The following is a 25,128-nucleotide window of genomic DNA, read 5'->3' on the forward strand; positions in this document are numbered from 1 at the left end:
ACATTGGATATTTGGTTCAAGCCTGAAAGCGGAATTATTTATGGATGGATCTAAAGATCCAGGGAGTGAACATGTAAGAGCTGGACATACCGGAGTGTATAGTTACACAAAATAATTAATGATAGATAATCTGCATTTGTAGCAGAAATTCTTGGTTTAGTGGGTTTGTTCAGACTCTTGCAGCTTTTACTAATTTGAATTTTAAAAAACAATTATTGATGGAAATATTTACATCAATTCTGAGAATACAGTGCTGGAATTTTGCTTGGTTCCTGCTAATGTGTAAGGTAATGAAAAAGCAAACAAACATTGAAATAATGGACGCTAAAATTAATGAAAGTTCCATTTGATAAAGGTGAGGCCAAATTGTAAACAAGGAAGGCAGTTATGGTTTTGTGGCAGAAAAAGTCGGTTCCAGATATCAATGAGACTCTATTACAGCACAGAAATCAATTAAGGTGAAGGGTTTCAAAGGTTTCAAATGCACATGTTCTTCCCCCAAATGTAGATATACTGGATTAAAATCCACCATTTATTTGATGGCAAAGTGTATATCCAGCAAATCTGATGTCTGAAATGTTCCGAAGATCATAGAGCATAATAAGGTGTTCAAAACATGTATGTGAGGCTAGGACGAGGAAAGACCTTGTCAGAGAATTTAGGGATGGGTGAGAAACTGAGGAAATGCCATACAGTCTAAGTATGGCATGCTGTAAATCAGTTAGAAAAGTAATTAGATTTACGATATTTTGATAATGTTTTCTTTTTAACATACATTCATTGGGGCAGAAGATGGCATTAATCCCCCAATAAACAGGATGAAGGTCTCCATTAAATAACAAGAAATTTTTCGTATGGTCCGCGACTTTGCATTTGTTTGTCCCTCCTCAGGCCCCGTTACAGTACTCGTAGACGTAGGTAACGGTGGTCAGCCATATTGTCTCTGAAACAGCAGAAATCACATACTGGCACCGACTGGCACAGACACACCGGCTACGGGGGGAGGCGAAAACAGCTGGCCTGGCAAAACTCAGCTTGTTGGGGAGTATTGCGGTTGTTGAATCGATTGAGGGGGTAAGTGTCCACTGTTGTCTTTGCTCTGCTGTTGGGAACGCCGACCCCTTATTTCTGTGGAAGCTTGCGAGCGCTAACGTTAACCGTGCTAAAGTAAGCAGGCTAGCAACCCAAGCCCACTTATAGCCGACAACTTTCCAACACCGTCAGCTTGCAGGCGATTGACAAAGGTTTGCTAACAATGAGCAATTATTCTTTTTAATCACGGTAAAATTAAGAAAGTTGAACCATAACTTGTAAACATCGAAATCTTAAGCTTTTACGTAGACAGGAGGACGTTAACCTACGGATGTATCACAATTATTAGTGAGTATAGTGTTTCCTGTGGTTCAAGAGGCTTGGCGTGGGGGCCATGTGATCGGCGGGGGGGTTCTCTACCTTAGAAAATACCTAAAGCCGTGAATACACTGTGCGATTTTAGAAATGCTGTTGTTAAACTCAAACTCAAACTGTCCGAGTTAATCGTCTGCGATGTGAAACCAAAGCTCAGAATTGATGTGCTCACACTGTACGGTCCGGCCGTCGGCCACGACTTGACCGCTCGCACTGTGCGTGTGAAATGCCCGTCGGTTCCGACGGAAAGCTCCTCTCAGGCAAAGAAGTTTGTCTTTACCATAGAAGAAGAACGCTGACAAGACAGAAACGTGCGATATCTGTGTGCTGGAACCTCAAAAAAGAGGCAAAAAAAGAGGAGTATGTCCAATTAAAATAATTGATTATAGTACAAACAATAACGTTCCGCAGCAAAGGGGCCCTCCATACTAGTAATACGCTCCAACACACTGACTATTTATTATATTTAATATACTATTTATTTCTTATCCTCAAAGCCAAATTGACCATGTTTGCCACTACACGCAGGTGCAGTCAGGAAAAAGGCTTTAAGGAGTTTGAGGAATGGACTCCTGACTCTGATTCAACTGTGCGAGTGGTTGAATTCGGCTGCCCTAAATTTCTGACATGTCAGAAAATTTCTGACATGTCAGAAATTTATTGGAACATCTGACGGCAGAAAGTTTTGTACATTTTATCCATCCAACAATCTGATAAACTCTGACATCAGTTTAGGAGGCTAGATCTTTAAGAACTTTGTGCTCTTGTTAACAATTTTTTGCTGCAGTTAAGAATTTAATCATAAACACATTGTTTGTATGGATATGAATGATGATCACCACCATTAATATATGGTCTATATCTGTCTTGGACCAGCAGAAGTATAGATTACTTTAACTTTTATTTTCAGTAAATGTTTTGACAGTTGCAAAACATATGTTGCACTTGTGGCAACCAGACTTTGGACCGGTTCACTGTCTGAACATCTCTGCTGCTGATAGACCAGCAGTGAGAGTTGGCCACGCCCCCTGCACCGGACATACTCCGACACAGACAGAGATGCACAGATATGATCTCTCCTCGCTGCTACTCTACATAAAAAAAATAAAATCTGTTGGTTGTTATCAATGCACTTGCAGTTTTCTGTAACAAGACTGTCTTATTAGCGTCAATACAGTATCCGCTTTCTCAAGAGTGTTGCAGAAACTTGGCACGCGATGTGATTGATTCCTCTGAAAATCAGATATGCCAAATTAAGATAGATTTTGATATAAGATCGCCAGATTGCCCACCCCTAACTGCAGGTCACTTTTTGCAGTTAAAAAATTAAATTGCAACCAGCAACACCGCAGACCAAGCAAACACATAATGTTGAGAACGGCCACAGCAGGGCTCTCCGTCACTCACTCAGTCTGCTCACCCGTGTGTACAACGTCAGGATGGTCGCATCTTTTTTGTTGCTCTGAGAATTGTAAAAATATTTTCGAGTTGTTATAAGTCTATGGCGCAACAAATTAGACTACGACGGACCGCCCCAGTCAAGTCAATGAATGGGATACACGGGGGCGGAGACTGGAGTCATCAAAGCATTGGATGAGATGACTGATTTGTTGGATTGATTTTTTTTTTGCCTGTGGCGGTCCAAGATTTAGCCATGGTGGGCTGCCACGGTGAAATGTTACCAGCGGAAACACTGGAGTAACTGTATACCGATGACTAACAAAAACGGGACCACATAATGCAATTTGTATTATCATCGATGCTACATTACTTTTGGGAGCTTTATGTGAAAATAAACATTTCACTGAAGAAGGCCTTGATTGGTTTAGCAAGCTTTACACCGAAAGGATGAATTAGATCCGCTGTTATGGCCCAACTGGTTTCCAAATTAACTGGTTCCTGTACCTAACAGCTGCAGATGTGGTCCGCCTCAGGAAGCAGATTTGTTTCACATTCACAAACATATTACTCACAATTTGCATGTTGCATCTCATATCTATCTAAGTAAGCACTAATTCACAGCCACCTAAGAAAAAAATAAATTGAAGAAAATCGTACGATACATGAAAATGACCTTGATCATTTCCATTGACCTCGATAATTGCCATTGTGTTTGTTGACGGTCAGTCACGCTGCTTCAATCCTCTGTCGCAGGCGCAGCTCACAATCTGTCAACACTTTTTAATAAAATTTCTCTCAGAAGCATTGCTTTCCTCTTAGTTCACTTTGCAAAAATATTGCTACCGCTGCTTCAGAATTGCATTAAATGTCACAATTACATGACTCTGTGACGACGGCTTTTATTTTGACACAACAAGACACAACGACGGAGTGCTGTAGAATCTTTGGGCGACACGCCCCCAAGGAGAGGCAGGGACAGAGACAGTGAGGACTAGGGCTGAAGGATTAATCACATTTGCGATAATATCGCCATATGATAAAACACAATTTTCTAATCGCAAGGGGCGCGATTGCACGTGTCACGTGATACACAAAGAGAGGAGCGCTCAGTGCAAAGAAAAAACATCAGTCACGCTGCACTAACCTGCTGCACAATGGCCTCATGCTCGACAGAACAGTCGGAAAATGATACAGCGGAGACTTTAGTGTCGAAGAGGAGCAGCACATCGGTTGTGTGGAAGTTCTTTGGTTTTAAAAAGGAGGATGGTTTGCAGCGTCGGGTGTTGTGCAGAACATGCGGTGCTACCATTGCTACTTCACGGGGCAGCACCACCAACCTGTATCAGCACTTGAGACAGCGCCACATCCACAGCCACCTGGCACAGCCGCGGTTGTTGGCCGTACACCGCGGCACCAACAAGTCAGTGACACATACTCTGTATGAAAATGTATCACGTGGCACCATGAGGTGACGAACACCACGACTATTCCCTCGTTAAAGAGACAGACTGCTAACCGAGAGAGAGCTCTCCCCCCTCCTCTTCAACACATCTTGCTCTCTGTCAGTGTGTTTGTGTGTGTGCGCTTGCTAATTATAATCCCAAATTGAATCGCAATCGCAATATCTGTTAAAAAAATCGTGATTCGATATTTTCCCCTAATCGTTCAGCCCTAGCGAGGACGTAGTAGTGTTACCGGGTAACCGTGAGATAAAGTTTAATTTCGGTTCTGCTTATCGGTTATCAATAATGACGTGACTACCTGCCAGGAGGTTTTTATTCATCTGCCAAGACCTGACTGTCTACGTCACGCATCAATGTACCAGCGCCTGTGTTTTGAAATGAGCTAGCACTTAGCTTGCATGCTAATGTCCGACTAAGGAGTGAAACTGAGCACCTCAAGTAAAGATCTTTAACGTGCAGTACTTTGATTCACATTTTGCCCCTATTGCAGGTCTCAAGACTAACTTTTTTTACATGCAGCGCTGTAGCCCGTTAATGAAAATTTTAGGTGCGCAAGCAGAAAATTTAGGTGCAAACCTTGAATTTGCCTGCAACGCAATTATCCACATTTTTGCCAATTTTAACTGTATTACGGATAAATGTTTTTACAATTTTCAGAAATTACAATGTGCTGTTTTATTCAGTTCACAATTTAAATTGAATTGAATGAGGAAAAGGGTCAATGGTTATTTTGCCATTGTTGACTGAGACATAAGAAGGGATTAAAGGTTCAGTAAGTAGGATCTGTGAAAATGACTTCTTTCATATTTGCTGAAACGGTCACCATATCCTGTTAGTTATATGTGAGATGGATCATATGGGACAGAATCTAGTTAATTTAGCCACCCCTACTGCCTTAAATGCCATTTGCAAGAATCCACCACGCCCGAAAAAAAAACACTAATCACAGCCAGGGGGTGTCTCTCAGCTCTGTCAATCATCCAGGTATGGGACAGAACCTGTGCACACACTCACTCACTCTGTCAAGACCAAGCCAACGTCTTAGCAACGAGGAGCTAGCAGCAGAAGCGGAGTTAATTTGAAAACACCATTGCAGAGAAAGCATAACCCAATCATCAAAAAAACTGCCCGCCTCCTTTGCCAGTGACTGCATATACGACAAAGACCACGAGCAATAACAAGCTAAAAAGAAGGAAGCTGGTCGAGCAGAGAGAAAACCTGTGTAAACATCGAAGAGGCAGTCCACAGATAAGAGAGCTGCGAGACCTAAAGGATTCACAAACGATGCTTTCTGCTTGACCGGTAATTATCCCGGTGTCATTCATCTGTTATTTTATTTTCCATTTTATTGTAGCACTCTGTAACCATACCGTATGCTACTGTGGTATTGTAATCAGGCTGCTAGTTGCTATGTTCAGAGTGCTGTGGTTAGCGTTTTTATTGCATAGTGGCTGAAAAATATTTTTATAGTGTCGATCAGGCTTATCACTAAATGCTCCCCCATCAGGGTCATACTGTTAGCATCACCATTTATTACCAAACGTAGCATCCCGTGCTATGCTAAATGCTAAGTATGTGTCGTTATTCCCACCTGTGGCCACAGTCACAATCACGTTCAGAATTTGCAAAACAATAATCACTTACGTATTTATTTATCACTGTAGAGCAGACTGTCATATAATTTATATTTATATGTGTGAGTGCATTCACACATAATAATATGCCTTACGGAAACAATAGTGCATAATAATAGTGCAGGTGTGTAATCAGTTACCAGTAATGTGCATAAGAAGATGGCATGAAGGTGAAAATGTGCTGGTCTTCTGAAGAAAGAAGCAGAACAAAGAAAGTGCCAAGACTCCTGGACCCCCACAGCGACCCGGGCCAACCCCGCATCTCCCACCTGGGGGCATGATTTGGACACAGCCCAACACGCATCCCTCATTGGCCCCAGGATTCTCCTTTTTTTTCTCCCTCTGTGCGCTTTGGAAACGCACACAGCACTGGTTAAGAGCCGTTGAGACGGAAAACTCTGTCACTTGATCCCTGCAGAAGGAAAGACCTGAACCCTCAGGCTTTCAACCGAGTCGACTGCCGGATCCAAGGATGGACTGCACATGCTTGTTCACCCGCCAAGGAGTACAAGAAGAGGCTTTAGCTCTTAGTCCCGTTTATTGCTGCTATAATAACTGCGTTATTATCAGTGTTGCTTGACTGTGATTTGTGTCTGACCACGTCGGACTATTGTGTGTTGCTCTGCCATCGTGTCCGATGGCAGAGCAACTCACCAGCCGCTGCGCCCCTGCGTCACATAGACCAGGTGCTGGATCTCAGTCATCATCGCATGAGCCTTACTGCTGCTTGATTGATTTCCTTTTGCTTACTTACTTACGAATATTTACACACACGTGGCTGCTTGAGAGATTCTGGTCCTAAGTTAACTTTGTCCCCGATCTCTCCCCTGTTAGAGTCACATGTTTAAAGGTAGCCGCCATTTAACTTGAGGTCTCATGCCCCACCTTTCTCTGGCGCCATGTGATGTCCCAGATCATGTCTGTCATCTTGTTCCTCCTCCCCTTTTCACGGGCACATGCCCTGCGCGCGCACACACACGCTTGCTTGTTGTTGTCTTTTCATATGATGATCATATGATTGGTAGCTTAGCTTATAATAGACAATTGTTGATAAAAAGTAGTATTAATTGTACATTGATATTGATTAAGTTAATAAATGCTGTTTTACTTTAAAGAAAAGTTGTTTGGTGTTATTTGCATATACATTGTGATAAAGGCTGGTTGACAGAGTCAGTGCTCGGATTCACACCTTCAGTTCACTCCATAAATGCTCATATCTACCAGATATGAACATTTTGAGTGAACACCTTTAATTCTTGAGACTGAATTGACTATTTGGATAATGTTCCCGGTTTCCGGGTGGTGCCCCATTGCTATTAACATTGATTAATAAGCTCTAATGATTTTCATAATTCATAATTATCGTTGATAATTATTAATTATTGCTGATAGCCAAATTAGCCCAAACTGTACTGTGCCCTGCATCCCATCACAATGTATTCTTTGCCCAGTATGTGCCATGTCCAATAGGCTTCAATCTTGTTACCATAAATACATAAAAAAACAAAAAAAAACGAGCACTTGAAGCTGTTTTTGCCTATTTGAATATTTGTCTCTTGATCTTGCACTTTTGGGTAATATCTTCGTGGTTGAATTCACAAATTTTTAGTCACTTTGGACAAAAGTGTCTGCTAAATGAATGTAATGTTATATTTTTCGTTTATGCAATTCTTTTTATAGACAACGTTAGCCAACACGTGATACCTCTTCAAAGTTGTAATATGAAATGTGATTTTAAACCATCCTCCCGTTTGTTGCGCAATAGCGATGGTAGACAAGAACGGTGGCCTGGAGTCAACGTAAGAGCGGCTGCTGTCTGTGCTGCTAGATGATCTGGAGTTTTTATCCCTGTGAAGTTTAACTTCATGTGGCGGTAGGGCTGAACGATTAATTGTATTTGCGATAATATCGCGATATGATCGTTAAAGAGATAGACTGCTACCCGAGAGAGAGCTCTCTCCCCTTCTCCTCCTCAGCACATCTCGCTCTGTCAGTGTGTGGGTGCGCGCATGTGTGCTAATTATAATCGCAAATCAAATCGCAATATCTGTTGCAAAAATCGCAATTCAATATTTTCTCCAAATCGCCCAACCCTATGTGGCAGTGTCTTTGCCTTGTGTTTTCTGGTTATGGCGGTTTCCAAAGCGCTTCCTTCTCCTCCTCTGACACCAGCGCTCCCGCTGTCTTCCTCTGATTAAAGACCGTAATGTCTGTGAAACCGAATCCCAACTCGCTCATGCAGGGCAGGTAGATGCAGGCATGAAGAGATGAGAGTTTAGTGGGCAACACAAACGAAACATATGGCCATTTCTATTTTAAATATTCATTTTTATGTGTTGTATATTTGCGTCTGGATGGTCGCAACTGGCAGAAAAAAAACAGGTCGCAAAATCAAAAAGTTAGTCGCAGTGGCGACAGTTTTAGTCGCCATCCGGAGCCCTGTATCTAAAAGTGTTGACACAGTTTGTGAGCTGTGCCTGCAACCCATAGGAGAGGATTGAAGCACTGTGCCTACCTATCAACGAACATAATGGCGATTTATCGAGGTCAATAGAAATGATTGAGTTCATCTTCATGTATCGCACTGTAAGTCGATAACGTAATTATCTCGACAGGCCTACACCTAGCTAATACTAACTCAAGTTTTCGAGCCCCTAAAACTGAGAACTTTAGAGACATATCTGGTCCCCTGTTTTAGTTTTGAAACTCTGGGGCTACAGACGTGGACAAAATTGTTGGTACGCTTCCGTTAAAGCAAGAAAAACCCATAATGGTCACTGAAATAACTTGAAACTGACAAAAGTAATAACAAATAAAAATGTACTGAAAATTAACTAATGAAAATCAGACATTGCTTTTGAATTGTGGTTCAACAGAGTCATTTAAAAAAAACAAAAAAAACAACTAATGAAACTGGCCTGTACAAAAATGATGGTACCCTTAACTTAATATTTTGTTGCACAACCTTTTGAGGCAATCACTCCAATCAAGCGATTTCTGTAACTCTCAATGAGACTTCTGCACCAGTCGACAGGTATTTTGGCCCACTCCTCGTCAGCAAACTGCTCCACCTGTCTCAGGTTTGTAGGGTGCCTTCTCCAGACTGCATGTTTCAGCTCCTTCCACAGATGTTCAATAGGATTTAGATCAGGGCTCATAGAAGGCCACTTCAGTATAGTCCAATGTTTTGTTCTAAACCATTCTTGGGTGTTTTTAGCTGTGCGTTTTGGATCATTATCCTGTTGGAGGACCCATGACCTGCGACTGAGACCAAGCTTTCTGACACTGGGCAGCACATTTCGCTCCAGAATGCCTTGATAGTCTTGAGATTTCATTGTACCCTGTACAGATTCAAGACAACCTGTGCCAGATGCAGCAAAGCAGCCCCAGAACGTAACTGAGCCTCCTCCATGTTTCACAGTAGGTACAGTGTTCTTTTCTTTGTATGCTTAATTTTTGCGTCTGTGAACATAGAGCTGATGCGACTTGCCAAAAAGCTCCAGTTTTGTCTCATCTGTCCAAAGGATATTCTCCCAGAAGCTTTGTGGCTTGTCAATATGCATTTTGGCAAATTCCAGTCTCGCTTTTTTATGATTTGCTTTCAACAGTGGAGTCTTCCTCGGTCGTTTTCCATTAAGTCCACTTTGGCTCAAACAGCGACGGATGGTGCGATCTGACACTGATGTACCTTGACCTTGGAGTTCACCTCTTATCTCTTTGGAAGTTGTTCTGGGCTCTTTGGTTACCATTCATATTATCCGTCTCTTCAATTTGTCATAAATTTTCCTCTTGCGGCCACGTCCAGGGAGGTTGGCCACAGTCCTGTGGACCTTAAACTTCTGAATAATATGTGCAACTGTAGTCACAGGAACATCAAGCTGCTTGGAGATGGTTATAGCCTTTACCTTTAACGTGCTTGTCTATAATTTTCTTTCTAATGTCCTGAGATAACTCTCTCCTTAGCTTTCTGTGGTCCATGTTCAGTGTGGGACACACCATGATACCAAACAGCACAGTGACTACTTCTCACCCTTTAAATAGACAGACTGACTGATTACAAGTTTGAAGACACCTGTGATGCTAATTACAGGACACACGTTAGTTTAACATGTCCCTATTGTCAAATTATTTTCAATCTTTTCTAGAGGTACCATCATTTTTGTCCAGATGAGTTTCATTAGTTTGTTTTTTAAAATTATTCTGTTGAACCACAATTCAAAAGCAATGTCTGATTTTCATTAGTTCATTTTCAGTAAATTTTTATTTATTATTACTTTTATCAGTTTCAAGTTATTTCAGTTACCATTGTGGGTTTTTCTTTCTTTAACGGAAGGGTACCAACAATTTTGTCCACGTCTGCTTAGTCTGGATGTGCAGAAATGGAGACATTCTTAAAATAATGATACAGGCACCCACGTTTACTTCCTGTCGTATCTGTCCATCGTACCTTGCACCACTGCTGTTTCTTGTTAGTGGTATTTTTCTGCAACTGCACAATCTGCTTCCTGTGTACACCGGCTCACATACAGTGCATTCAATAAGTATTCACAGCGCTTCACTTTTTCCACATTTCGTAATATCACAGCCTTATTCCAAAATGGATAAAATTCATTTTTTCCTCAAAAAATTCTACACACAATACCCGATAATAACAAAGTGAAAAAAGGTCTGAAAGTTTATTAAAAATAAAGGATAAAAAATATAACATGTACATAAGTATTCACAGTCTTTGCTCAATACTTTGTTGAAGCACCTTTGGCACCAATTACATCCTCAAGTCTTTTTGTGTATGATGCTACAAGCTTGAAGGACCTATTTTTGGGCCGTTTCTCCCATTCTTCTTTGCAGGACCTCAAGCTCCATCAGGTTGTATGGGGAGCGTCGCTACACAGCCATTTTCAGACTCTCCAGAGATGATCAATCGGGTTCAAGTCTGGGCTCTGGCTGGGCCACTCAAGGACATTCACAGAGTTGTCCCGTAGCCACTGCTTTGTTATCTTGGCTGTGTGCTTAGGGTCGTTGTCCTGTTGGAAGATGAACCTTCACCCCAGTCTGAGGTCCAGAGCGCTCTGGAGCAGGTTTAAATCATGGATGTCTCCGTACATTGCTGCATTCATCTCTCCCTGGATCCTGACTAGTCTCCCAGGTCCTACCGCTGAAAAACATCCCCACAGCAAGATGCTGCCACCAACATGCTTCACTGTAGGGACGGTATTGGCCAGTTGATGAGTGGTGCCTGGTTTCCTCCAGATATGACGCTTGGCATTCAGGCCAAAGAGTTGAATCTTTGTTTCATCAGACCAGAGAATTTTGTTTCTCCTGTTCTAAGAGTCCTTCAGGTGCCTTTTGGCAAACCCCAGGCGGCCTGTCATGTGCCTTTTACTGAGGGGTGGCGTCCGTCTGGCCACTCTACCATACAAGCCTGATTGGTGGAGCGCTGTAGAGATGGTTGTCCTTCTTGAAGTTTTAACCTCTCTCCACAGAGAAACGCTTGAACTCTGTCATAGTGACCATCGGGTTCTTGGTCACCTCCCTGACTATAATAATAATACATTTTATTTATAGAGCACTTTTCATTGCAAAAACTAATCTCTAAGTGCTACAGAGTGAAAACAAGATAAAAAAAAAAACATTGGTTAAAGAAAAAGTAAAAAATTTAGGCGAATGCATGTTTAAAAAGAAAGGTTTTTAGGCCCTTCTTAAAAGAGAGAGTGCTTTGTGGAGCCCTCAGGTGTTCTGGACGGGAATTACACAGGGGAGGAGCTGCTGAGCAGAAGGCTCGATCCCCCATGGCGCGTAGCCTGGTCCTGGATGGGTGAAGGGTGAAGTTTTTGTTTCCGGAGCGGAGGTTGGGTGAGGAGGTTTGTGGTGAGAGTAGATCTTTTAGGTAGGGGGGGGAGGGCATTGCCATGGATGCACTGCTGGGTGAGTAGGGAGATTTTGTATTCAATCCTGAATGAGACAGGAAGCCAGTGGAATGAGTGAAGGACGGGTGTGATGTGATCATATTATCGTATCCTCATTAGGATCCTAGCGGCGCTGTTTTGGACGTATTGAAGCTTTTGAATGCTATTGCTAGGACTCCCACTGAGGAGAGCGTTGCAGTAGTCCAGCATTGAGGAAACAAAGGCATGGACAAGTTTTTCGGCATCTGACAGACAGAGTGTGGGACGGAGTTTGGCAATGTTCCCGAGGTGATAGAAGGAGGTCTTGCACAGATGTTTAATGTGGGTGTCAAATGTAAAATGAGGGTCAAATCTTACACCCAGGTTGGTGACTGTTGATGTTAGGGGTATATTTTGACCAGAGAAGGTGATTTGGGTTATGGGGGATGACCTGGTGTGGTGTGCCACACCAGGTCTAGGTCCAGGTAAAATAGCTTTTGTTTTGGAACTATTAAGCTGTAAGAAGGAGCTCAGTGATGATGATGACGATGACAGTGAGGCTGCAGATGAGATGATAGGGTCGTTTTTTATGTAGAGCTGTGGGTCATCAGCGTAGCAATGGAATGATATTCATAACAAGAGTCACATGTAGCCTTCAATTCATCTACATATTAAAGTGATGATGTGATATCAAATTAAATATAAACATCCTAAATATCAATTATTCATCACCATTAATAAGTTGAGTTTAACTTACAAAACACAAATAAATCTCACATCATAAAAAAATATTTTGAATCATCATGAACACAGATCATATTGGCTGTACTTCAGTCCACATACAGTAAACATACATGTGACATGCATATTAACTACAGTTTGGTCTTTGACAGTGACGTTTGTGAAAATAAAGATATTTATAAATATAAGTAAAATCAAAAAGCTGTGATTGATCAAAGTGGTGAGGCTCCTGAAAGACTTCTCAAATAATCAAAGACAAAACATCTGTGTATCATTGGTTTAAATCAACACATTGCATCTGACATGCTCCATCAACAAAGGAGAAAGATCTTATGATACATCGTGAACTCAGCTAAGCCCTGACTGCAGCAGACAGCTGTGGAGAACCATGACACATATCAGCATTAACAATACACTGAAGACATGTCATACAAATACTGTTCAATAAAAACAGGTAAAGAACTTATTTATAAAAACCCAGTAATAACTTTATCCAGCACGTTGTAGTTATCTCTCACTCACTCACTCACTCACTCACTCACACACACACACACACACACACACACACACACACACACACACACACACACACACACACACACACACACACACACACACACACACACACACACACACACACACACACACACACACACACACACACACACACACACACACACACACAGCATCAGTGTCTCAATAAAACTTACAGACAGAATGAACTCTAATTGCCTGGTTATGGTTTGTTGTGGAGAATCCAGTGACTCATTTTCACTGGTTAAAATTTAACACGAATTAACCATGAAATCAGCGATTTTATATTAACTTACCTTTCACACGAACTTCGTTGTCGGTCGCTGTTGCCGTCCGCATACATCCACGGTTTCACATCCGAGGCGAGTCCCGTAGAAGTCTGAGTAAACATCCGTGAAGTCCACTATCATAGGATGTAGCGCAGAGCGAGATCAAGAACGCGGTTCGCTCGTCCTCATAACCCAGAGGCACCACGGGAGAGATGCTACTGCGCAGAATCAGTCAGCCCACGTCCAGGAAGTAACACGGAAGTCAGAAAAACTTTTTTGGCACATGCCCTGGGTGAGCAACTTTCATAGAAATGAATGGCGCTGCCATCTTGTCTAGGCGACATCCGGTATCTAGGTTTTAATTAGTACATCTATGGTTCGAATCCAGGTTCACATGATCTGTCTAATAAGTGCCTCGTTGTGCTTTTGCTGCAGTTGATCCCGTGCATTCACACATTGAATTTCCGCAAGAAACGCGCTTCTAGTATAGACAGGTGATCAACTGAATTTACAGTGGAAAAAGGATGCACCTGAGCTCAATTTTGAGTGGCATAGCAAAGGCTGTGAATACTCATGTACATGTAATATTTTTGTTTTTTAATTTTAATACATTTTCAAAAATTTCAAATTTCACTTTGTCATTATGGGCTATTGTGTGTAGAATTTTTAGGAAAAAATGAATTCAATCCATTTTGGAATTAGGCTGTAACATAACAAAATGTGGAAAAAGTGAAACGCTGTGAATACTTTCCGGATGCACTGTATGCCTTTTTTATTAAGCCAGAAATTATTGCAATAAATGATATTATCATTTTTTGCAACTGGATCAAAAAAGCAGTTTTTCTAATCTGTAATTTTCTTTCCCAACTTCTTCTGTAGGTATTCCACCGTGCCCCTGGTGCCCCCTCCCCCCCATCCTCAAACACCACACCCCCACCCCATCCCGGACCCGCTCCCTTAATCCCTACTCTCTTACCCTTCTTCCCTCCCACCCATCCTCCTTGTACTGCAACCATCCTCTGCTGCAATAAGAAGTCAACACCATCTCTGCCAAGCTGTCGGACATGTCAGGATCCGTGCCGAGCCGGGCCCGAGTTTACACTGAGGTCAACACTCACCGGCCCAGGGAGTACTGGGACTATGAGTCCCACGTGGTTGAATGGGGGTAAATACCTTGTTGATTTTCACACAACACTTGTAGCATGCTGCTTGGCAACTCTGCAACCCAGCTCATATTTTGCTGTGATTTTTGTTTCCACAGAAACCAGGATGACTTCCAGTTGGTGAGGAAGCTAGGGCGTGGCAAGTACAGTGAAGTCTTTGAGGCAATCAACATCACCAATAACGAGAAGGTGGTGGTGAAGATACTCAAGGTAAATCTATACAAAGAAAGAGGATTGAATGATCAGACTCTCTCTACAGTAGCCTGGGACCCAGACGAATTCTAGATGTGTGAATGCACAGTATTATTATTCAACACACCACTTATTCTTCCGTTGCGGTTATCTCCTCCCAGGGCTTTTGAGCTACGTACACCGTTTTTACATTAAAAAAATCTGTCTCACTCATCACTCGATGGCTATTCCTTTTCTATGCTCTATCATAATTCAGTGATTTTATATACATTTTTAAGCTCTAAAATTTGACCAAAAACTGGCCTTTTTTGACAAAATGACACTTGTCTATCGAGATCGGTTTGGCGCAATGGACTGGTCTGTCGTCTCTCAGCCAGAAGATTGTTGGTTCGACTCCAGCTTGGTGTTTTTTGTACTCTGGTTTTCACAAAACAATGCTTATCAAATATTCAGCATATCAATTTTAAATAAATTAAATGCACTGATAATATCAAATCTGACATGTTGATGTATTAAACACTGTATTTAAAGTAATTGAAACAAAAAATTAAGTGCATTCCTCAATACAAAAATAAAGGCATAAAGACAAGCCTATGGCTGCTTAGTCTGCCTACTAAGGCTGCAGCTAACGATAATTTTTTTATTGATTAATCTAACGATTATTTTCTGTTTAATCGATTAATCCTTTGGTTAACTTACCAATAAATATATATATCTTTGAATAAGATATATGGGTCAGAGTAAATGAACACAACATAAATCAAAGATTTAATGCTGATAGAGTGCAGCAGAGCAAAGATACAGGCTTTATATGGACATGGTCAGATGTTCCATGTGAGGCTTCTCACTGTAACACTCCACGGAGGTGAATTTATGGATCAAAACACAACTTATCATGACAAAATATTAAAGGTAAAACGTAGTTTATGTTTGTCGCTGTTTGATGCAAATTTCAGCATCGCTCAACTCGTGTGAGTATCTTGAGTTTGCAGCCTTTTCCTCCAGGGGAGATGTGCTTTCACTTTCCTAAGTGTTGTGCCGAATTGTTGTCTCGCTCCGACCGGGATTCACCCCGTTTTATCATCAACAGCGGTAAATAACACAGAGAAACTTTTCATTTGTCCCTAGACGCTGCAGCGTTTATCAACAGTCAGAGTGAAACTTGCGCCACACTTTAACTGCTGCAACGAATTCCGCTTCACCGGACCTCGCCTTGCTCACAGTCACTCTCCCCGAAGGCTCTCTCACTCTCACTCTCCCGTTCTGCCACAAACACACAACACACATACGCCTCTCAGATGAGCCTTTTCTGATTATTTTTCACTTTCTGCATACCCCAGAAGGGGAACAGCCATCACTGGGAATCAACGTTAACTGTGCGGCGCGTCGACTTGTTGCAGCCCTACTGCCTACAAAACTAGGAAGAGCCCTGGTGGTTCCAAACTTTTACGGATGATGGAGGCCACTGTACTCATTGGGACCTTTAATGCTGCAGATATTTTTCTGTACCCATCCAGACAATTCCGTGTGTGTGTGTGTGTGTGTGTGTGTGTGTGTGTGTGTGTGTGTGTGTGTGTGTGTGTGTGTGTGTGTGTGTGTGTGTGTGTGTGTGTGTGTGTGTGTGTGTGTGTGTGTGTGTGTGTGTGTGTGTGTGTGTGTGTGTGTGTGTGTGTGTGTGTGTGTGTGTGTGTGTGTGTGTGTGTGAGAGAGAGAGATCTATCTATCTCAAGAACCGACCATCTTCTCAGTCTCACACTTGTCATGTGTGTTGTTGTTGTGTAAGGGACCAAGAAAGCGCTGTGCTGGACACGCATTACAATCAGTGTTGTATCAACAGCTGATCAGCGACAGTAAAGACGTAAACACTTTGCCAACCACGACAAACACAACCACAACAGTTGAGTCTCTGGTTCAGGGTTCTGTGTCCTTAGTTTCGATTCACCGAAACATTTTGTTATCCATGCGTGATCCATGCCACGATATACATTCATCGGCCACTTTATTAGGTACACCTTGCTAGTAAAAGGTTGGACCCCTTTTGCCTTCAGAACTGCCTTAATTCTTCTTGGCATACTTTCAACAAGATGTTGGAAACATTCCTCAGAGATTTTGGTCCATATTGACATGATCGCATCACGCAGTTGCTGCAGATTTGTCGGCTGCAAATCTATGATGCGAATCTCCCATTCCACCACATCCCAAAGGTGCTCTATTGGATTGAGATCTGGTGACTGTGGAGGCCATTTGAGTACAGTGAACTCATTGCCATGTTCAAGAATCCAGTTTGAGATGATATGAGCTTCGTGACATGGTGCATTATCCTGCTGGAAGTAGCCGTCAGAAGATGGGTACACTATGGTCATAAAGGGATGGACTTGGTCAGCAACAAAACTCGGGTAGGCTGTGGCATTTAAACAATGCTCAATTTGTACTGAGGGGCCCAAAGTGTGCCAAGAAAATATCCCCCACACCATTAGACCACCACCACCAGCCTGAACCGTAGATACAAGGCAGGATTGATCCATGCTTTCATGTTGTTTACGCCAAATTCTGACCCTGCCATCCGAATGTCGCAGCTTACATCGAGACTCTTCAGACCAGGCAACGTTTTGCCAATCTTCTATTGTCAAATTTTGGTGAGCCTGTGCGAACTGTAGTCTCAGTTTCCTGTTCTTAGCTGACAGGAGTGGCACCCGGTGTGGTCTTCTGCAGCTGTAGCCCATCTTCTTCAATGTTCGACGTGTTGTGCATTCAGAGATGGTATTCTGCATTCCTTGGTTGTAACGAGTGGTTATTTGAGTTACTGTTGCCTTTCTATCATCTCAAACCAGTCTGCCCATTCTCCTCTGACCACTCACATCAACAAGGCATTCTCGTCCACACAACTTCAGCTCACTGGATATTTTCTCTTTTTCGGACCATTCTCTGTAAACCCTAGAGATGGTTGTGCGTGAAAATCCCAGTAGATCAACAGTTTCTGAAATACTCAGACCAGCCCGTCTGGCACCAACAACCATACCACGTTCAAAGTCACTTAAATCCCCTTTCTTCCCCATTCTGATGCTCGGTTTGAACTTCAGCAAGTTGTCTTGACCACCTCTACATGCCTAAATGCATTGAATTGCAGCCATGTGATTGGCTGATTAGCTATTTGTGTTAACAAGCAATTGAACAGGTGTACCTAATAATGTGGCCGGTGAGTGTATATCGTGCATCCCTATTTGTTGTGTTTTTCTTTCTTTCGTTCTTTCTTAACTTCTTTCTTTCTTTACTTCTTTCTTTCTTATGTGTGAATGCTGAGGCATTCTGTATGAATGCTGCTTCTTTTTTTCATTGACAAAATTACACTTATCTAGTGAGATCACCATGGCGCAGTGGGCTGCGTTGTCGCCTCCCAGCTAGAAGACTGTCGGTTTGAATTCTGGTTTACATGATCTGTCTCAGCAAAAAGTGCTTTGCTTTGCTTTACAGCAGTCGATCCTGGGCATTCACACATCGAATTTTCGCAGGAAATGGCCTTCTAGTTTAATTTGCTCTGCCAGAATACGGTCTGGATCCCCTCCATTGGAAAGTGATTTCCTCTGGCAGAAAACTTGCCAGTCCAATCACAACTGATTATCTGTCAATGGGCGGGGTTTACACCGTGACACGGAAAGAAGCAACTTTTTTAAGCAAGCAAGGCTGCTGCTAATGAACGAGCATCTGACTAAAAGTATCCGATATTTTCCCATTTTCGCATCACTCAACAGACGTCAAATGATTTGTTACACTCACTGGTTTAAGCGTCTGGAGGCATTTGGGTCTGTGTCCGTTGGTAACGTCTCTTGGAAAACGAAAATGAAGCGATAGGTCCCAGACTAATAAGCAATATTTGAGTATTGGTCTGGCTACACCAGGCTATCTCTTCAGTCCCATCTCAAAAAAATTGTCTTATCCCTTTTCCCTTAGCCTGTGAAGAAAAAGAAAATCAAGCGCGAGATTAAGATTTTGGAGAACCTACGAGGAGGTCCGAACATCATCTCCCTCATCGATATAGTGAAAGACCCTGTCGTAAGTAAAGTATATGGATTTTCAAGAACACTTGACTGTGGTCATGGACATAGAAAATGTTATATGAATAATATTAAAAGTATATATTGTATGCCTTTTTAAACAAACTTTTTGCTGAGGTTCTGATATATCATTAATGTACTAATAGCGTGGTGAGCCCATATCCTGTGTGAGAATATCGATTTCACTTGGGCTGGAGAAGTACTTTTTCTAGTACTCAGCCAGCCATGGCTTTAAACTAGAGTTTCGTATTCCTGTGTTCAATTCAATTCAAATTTATTTGTATAGCGCCAAATCACAACATACATTGTCTCAAGGCACTTTACATAGTGAGGTCAATATTACAAGGAAAACCCAACATATCTCACAATGAGCAAGCACTTGGCGACTGTGGATGAGAAAAAACTCCCTTTTGGCAGAACCGGACTCAGTTGTGGGCGGCCATCTTTCTCGACCAGTTGGGGTGAGGAGAAAAATGGGGGCGAGAGGATAGGTGGGCAGAAAGAGGGGGAGAGGAGAGACTGGAGGAGAGAAGAGAGATAGGGCTCTCTCCAATGAATGGCACAACAGATGATGAATTAAGACAACACTGCATTTTCACACAAGGAAATTACAACAGTGACATTGTTCCTTGTATCTACTGTTGCGTGACTGCGTTGGTGTAAAAAAAGGCGACACACCTGAGAACACCCGTCTCCATATGAGACGATATGTGAAGTGTTTGATATCAGTTGACATGAGCTAAATTGCTGACTTTGCTGTTAATTGGTAAATCACAAGCGAAAGCACCGATTTTCTGCTTCTGTTCACATTGTTGTAAATAAGTAAACTTAAAATTGTTGCTCATATGAAGGCTGTTTTAATACATCGCTTGGGCCATGGCTATGTGTGATTTTAGATGCAGATTAATAGCATATAAAACAGTCAATTGATAAGTAGTGAAAATGGGTTGGTCTCTTGCAGCTCTAATTAACACTGTAAGCAACAAGTTATCATATGTGGTCAGAGTAATGGATTGTCAGCAGTTCAGACATATTGGCATGAGGCCTTAGTGTTGCTGACAGTGTGGTTGCATAGTTAGTTCATACAGATTTTGCATTAGTGCTATAGTTTATAATAGTGTTGCTGAATAATACAGACAGATGAATTTAACTGCACTCAGTAGTAGTTAGTATAGTGGTTTGTTGAGATGGCGACTCATTAATTACACAACTTTTACATTTTGCAGTCCCGGACACCTGCTTTGGTCTTTGAACATGTCAACAACACAGACTTCAAGGTATGAGCTAAATTTCTCCTAATCTGTAAAACTTTGTGATGTGAGATGATAGCACCCTCCTTTCTTGGCATTCTCCTTTTCCTGTACCTGGTGTATGTGACGGAGGAAAATGAAAAGTCTATGTCTTCGGTGCCAGAAAGTCATCCATCTTCTGGTTCTATCCTCAATCACTGGCACAACCCTACCAACTGACTGTTCATCAAAGTGTGCTGCATATTCATTGTAGGACATAACCATTGAAAGACTACTGGCTTTGTTTTGGTTTGCAGCAACTTTACCAGACCCTGACAGACTACGACATCCGGTTCTACATGTGTGAGATCCTCAAGGTGAGTCCTCCAGCTGCTTTTCTGCTCATAAATTGTAACTTCTAAATATCCTGAGGCTGGCGAGGTCCATATACAAGATCATTTTGGAGTTGTTTGTGTTTTCCTGTAGGCGGCATATTTTTGTTATCTGTTGCTGTTTTGAGTTTTTTGGGAAGAAGAACTTTTAGACTAGTAGCTATGTTTCCAGTGAAATGTCAAGCAAATTTTAAGCAAACTTTTGAAAGTTTGAAAAAAGATGCGAATTACGTGCATTGCTGTCAACTGGTTTGGAGCGAATGAACTACACCAGTTATGTTAGAAGATGGCGGTATGGACTACGAAGGCTTACCGCAACACGGCTGTAACAGAGCAGTAGAAGAAGAGGTTGCAACCCGAAAACAAAACAACTGTTGCCTTGGCATATGACATGCTGTATGCTAGGCAATGGAGAGAGGAAACATGGAGATGTCTGCAGGAGTTACTTTAAATTGAGCAAGTTATCATAGTACTTTCAATTCAGTTAGTTTTAGTAATGTGTAATGCTCTCCAAAGAAAAAGACAGAGAAACGCCATTCTGATGGTTGTAGCAGCAGCACGGGCGATGAGGCAACGGGTCTAATGCAACCATAGCTCGGAGGAAGACTCCGACAGCAGAAACAGCTGATCAGTCATGTGAGTTGAATGTTCGTTAATTGTTTTTCTCAAAAGGCACAAAAAACCTCAAGGGAGCGTATAAACTTTTTTTGCAAATTAGAGGACGTTTTTGCGAATTTTGCCAATTCCATCAACTTCTTCTAATGTAATACTTCAAAATGCTCATAGAAATATGGTGATTGAAACATAGCTAATGAATACCAATGTCTCTTTGTTCACTTTTTTGTAGGCCCTGGACTACTGCCACAGCATGGGAATCATGCATAGAGATGTGAAGCCACATAACGTTATGATCGATCACGAACACCGTAAGGTGAGTGATACAGTCACTGTTTGTGCACCCATAGCCAAAGCGACAAGATTTTCTGGATCGATGAAGACCCAGTTAAACGGATGTCAGAGCTATTTCCAGTCCACATATTATTTTGGTAAAAACATGACCTATGGAGTGAGCTGTTGCTGATATTAATTGGCGCTTACAGTAGCCAATTGCGCTGAATGGGTCACACCCCTATAGTAAAGTTGACAGCAACTAGCAGATGAACATAGAAAGTCATGACGAGAGCCTACTCTCTTGTTGTCTATGACTTCTTGCCATCACCTACCACTGCGGATTTAACTGAGGAGTTGGACAGAGTATGTCCCTGTGCTCCGGTCTTTAACTGGCAGAATTAATAGTGACCGGGGTAGGTAAGGCTTGATTATTTGATAGAAAGTTAGTGAACAAGAGATAAATAAACAGTTAACAGGGACACTGGGAACATGTTTATTTAATTTCGTGGGGCCTTTAAATTTAACTATTAACTGAGTTGGTAGGCTGTAGGTTACTTTTGTTCTCTTTTTCCTCATTCTGTGCCTGGACTCATTAATTCATTAACATGTGAGAAATGATAATTTTCTTTGCTCTGTTCAACACTAATTCATGAGCTGTCTAACTGCTTAATTTCTGTGTCTGTAGTTGCGCCTTATTGACTGGGGCCTGGCTGAGTTTTACCACCCCGGACAGGAGTACAATGTCAGAGTTGCCTCCCGCTACTTTAAAGGACCTGAGCTGCTGGTGGACTATCAGGTACGCATGTGGGCTAGTATGCTTCATGTTGGATATGTCATATTTGACTTATGTAAAAGGTGTTGGTGCAGATCTTTCTGTAAAGCTGCTTTCAGACATGCACTGAACTCCGCACATTGTCCTGAACTTCTCTGGAGCAGCTGTATGTGGGAATGAAAATGTCGACAAATGTTACTCCAGACATTCTCTGGAGTTTCTCCTGCCAGCTCCCTAGTATAATATCATGAGAATGTCCAAGTGAGCTCATGTGAGAATACAGCAGGAGAATTCACAGCGAGCGAGTGGGCGTGTTGATGCCTGTAAACAAAAACACTTCTTTCTGCAGTGGAATTATCAGAGCCTCCTGCTGCTCCACCCAGACACACCACATAATGTTCCGTTGAACTTCCTGCTGTTGTGAACACATCTGGCCTTTAATAACTCCACATTAAGCTGGATTTATGCTTGACGCATTGGTCCGTGTGCGCACGGGGGCTGTGATGTCACCACAGCGCCAGACTCGTTTATACTCAGCTTCAGGCGCGCCTGACATAGTGCATTCTTCTCCCAAACAAAACGTGTCGCTGCTGACAAAACACTATTCACACCACTGGAATCGCCACAAGAAAAAGAATGAGGCGTCACATGGCAACGGCGACAGAGCTGGTGTAGGGATTGTTCTATGAGGAAAAAGGGTGCTTTTAAGCTTGCTTTCAGAAAAGCGATGTAAAATTAGAAGAAGGTCTGTTCGTCCTTTGAACGATCACAGACACGTCTGGGCCAAATTCAGTGTCCTAGTGAATTCCGGCCCTCATTCCAGAACATTTGCACCTCTCCCTGAACAACACTGTCTGGCAAGCTTTCTAGTATTAAAAGGAATACACACATATCTTGAGCACTCGTTATCACCTGTCCCTGTACAATGCAACAAACATTCCCTAGAACATTCCAGAGCATTCAGAACCTGATACCACCCAGGGGTTTCATTTATAAAACTGTGCGTAGGATGTGTACATGTGCCCAAACTTATAAAACCGTGCGTACACACACCTGAGCGCAATTCTCCTCTCTCACATATCATCTAAATGTGTGTGTATGTGAATCAGCCTCATATCCCGCTCTGTACACACCCATTTTTAACCATAAATAGTCAATCCAAATCATCTCATGAATGTTGATCTGTGTATAAATGAGCCTGGCATCCAATTGTTCTTTTGTTTCGACAGGTGAGAAAAGAACAAAAAAACGTCACTCCTCAGACACTGAGGTAGACACGCGTGTAGGGGAGATGGATGCCCGGAAATCAGCGTTATTTGTTGCCACAGCAGCGGGATCACGAATAAAAAGAAGCAGAACTTAAGAAAAAGTGGTCAGATCTGAAGGTTCACTACATCTTTGTGCTCCGTCACCAACCTGAATTTAATTTGGGTTGCTTGAGTATTATTTTAAATGTGCGACGTAAAGAATATCATTCATTCAAAGTGGAGGCAAAGAGGAATGTGTCCCCCCTCTCTCTCTGTCTCTCGCGCAGGGTGTGTGTGTGGGGGGGATGATGGTGAGCAGCGATTCAGTCTGTCTGTTAATAAATGCTGCAGTGTCTCAGTGCAAAGGAGAAGTTTCTCTGTGTTATGTGCCACTGTTGAGGAAGTAAAATTAGTTGGTCACCAGAGCGAGAAAAAAAAGGGCTGTGGTGTCTTGCAGCGATGGGCTGACTTCAATCCAACAAATTTTCTTTGTCTGTATCTCCATCTCGGAGTAATTTCCTCCTTGTTCACTGTCGGACAGTGAGTATCTGCTGGAAATGGCTAAGGAGGCATGGATGTGAGACTCCGGCCCACAAAGAAGTGAGCTGGTGTCAGGGGCTAGGGCTCATTCACTTTGTTTTGCACGGAGGTTAGAGGCCATGAGTTTATTATGGGCTTAAGCGTCTGTCAGGATATTGCACATTTCTTCAAAATTGAGTTTTGTTCTTCCAAGCACCCTTCTCAGGATGTTCTTCACTGACTCCACTGGTCGTTCCCAGAATCCGCCCCACCAGGCAGCTCTTTCAGCGATAAATCTTCAGGTTATGCCTTTTCCTTAGAAGAACTCTAGTAGCTGTGGATCTTTCGAGGACCTTCAAATCCTGATCAGCTCTCTTGAACGTTCTGGCATATATCAGAGTAGATAACCCTGCATAATCCTTTTCTTGAGATAATTCTTTTCAGAGCTAACAGGAAGTTCTCAGTGGACTGATCAGAGACCAGCTCTAAGTGTATGGCCCTTGTTACTGCAGAAGTGAACAGTGCGATTTCTTCATGGAACCCGGTAACTTCACATAGATTGGTCCTGCGATGTCTACACCGGTGACCTTGAATGGTGGGGACTCTGTTACTCATTCAGTAGTGGCGCAGTAGTCTGCTGCACTGGCTTTGCCTTGAACTTTTTGCAAAGCACACACTTTGAAAGCATTTTTCTTCAGTTTTTGTGCCTTGCTCTCATAATCCAGTATCGTGTCTCTTACACCTGCATCCATTAACTTCTCATGCTCATACTGAGCCAACATTTCTTTGTATCAGTGTTCATTTTGGCATCTATTTTAGATTTAGTCTTAGTCGTTATATGAAAATGCTTATTAGTCTACCTTTTAGTCAAAAAATTTTCTCTCTTTAAAATACATGAAATTTGGCTAAGTATCGGAAATTGAAATCAATGTGACAGGTTGTGTAGTGTTGAAATTCATAAAATAACTTCACTTTCTTCCTCTTATTCAAAGAAATGATATCAAAAGTGTGTGTGTGTGTGTGCGTGCGTGCGTGCGTGCGTGCGTGCGTGCGTGCGTGCGTGCGTGCGTGCGTGCGTGCGTGCGCCCTCAGTCTCACACTTGTCATCTGTGCAGAACAAGAAAGCGCATTGCTGGACACACATTGCGTTTATACATGATGAATCAACAGGTGATCAGCGCTGTGGAGCAGCGACAGTAAAGCGCTGTTAACCCCGACAGCTGTGTTCACAACAACAGCGACAACAACTGAGTTGAGATTCACCGAAACAGTTTGTTATCCGCGCGTGCGAACATAGAACCGGAGCGAGTCTGCAGTGCTGCTCTGCTAACGAGGCC

The 25,128-nt window shown here is 42.4% G+C and overlaps 1 protein-coding gene and 1 non-coding gene across 7 annotated transcripts in view; both read left to right on the forward strand.

Annotated features, from left to right (window-relative positions):
* Positions 1 to 937: 937 nt before the first annotated feature.
* Positions 938 to 25,128, forward strand: part of LOC118309397 (casein kinase II subunit alpha) — a 35,990-nt gene continuing 11,799 nt past the window's right edge. For 2 of the 6 annotated variants that reach the window (XR_004793476.2, XM_035631464.2), the window contains exons 1-9: positions 942 to 1,074; positions 9,255 to 9,325; positions 14,367 to 14,499; positions 14,596 to 14,707; positions 18,638 to 18,739; positions 19,968 to 20,018; positions 20,288 to 20,347; positions 21,210 to 21,293; positions 21,939 to 22,049. Coding sequence is in view for 5 of the 6 variants with exons in the window: in XM_035631464.2 (XP_035487357.1) it covers positions 9,316 to 9,325; positions 14,367 to 14,499; positions 14,596 to 14,707; positions 18,638 to 18,739; positions 19,968 to 20,018; positions 20,288 to 20,347; positions 21,210 to 21,293; positions 21,939 to 22,049 (663 nt within the window). In the remaining variant the exon portion in view is untranslated. Of the gene's footprint in view, positions 1,075 to 9,254; positions 9,330 to 14,213; positions 14,500 to 14,595; positions 14,708 to 18,637; positions 18,740 to 19,967; positions 20,019 to 20,287; positions 20,348 to 21,209; positions 21,294 to 21,938; positions 22,050 to 25,128 lie in introns of all 6 variants that reach the window. The other 4 variants (XM_035631466.2, XM_035631465.2, XM_035631467.2 and 1 more) reach the window with 4 other exon arrangements.
* On the forward strand, positions 20,074 to 20,199 carry LOC118310163. The gene has a single exon (XR_004793749.1). It is a non-coding gene; the product is annotated as a small nucleolar RNA SNORA57 (small nucleolar RNA).

Source organism: Scophthalmus maximus, chromosome 6, assembly GCF_022379125.1.
Source record: "Scophthalmus maximus strain ysfricsl-2021 chromosome 6, ASM2237912v1, whole genome shotgun sequence".
Taxonomy (NCBI): domain Eukaryota; kingdom Metazoa; phylum Chordata; class Actinopteri; order Pleuronectiformes; family Scophthalmidae; genus Scophthalmus; species Scophthalmus maximus.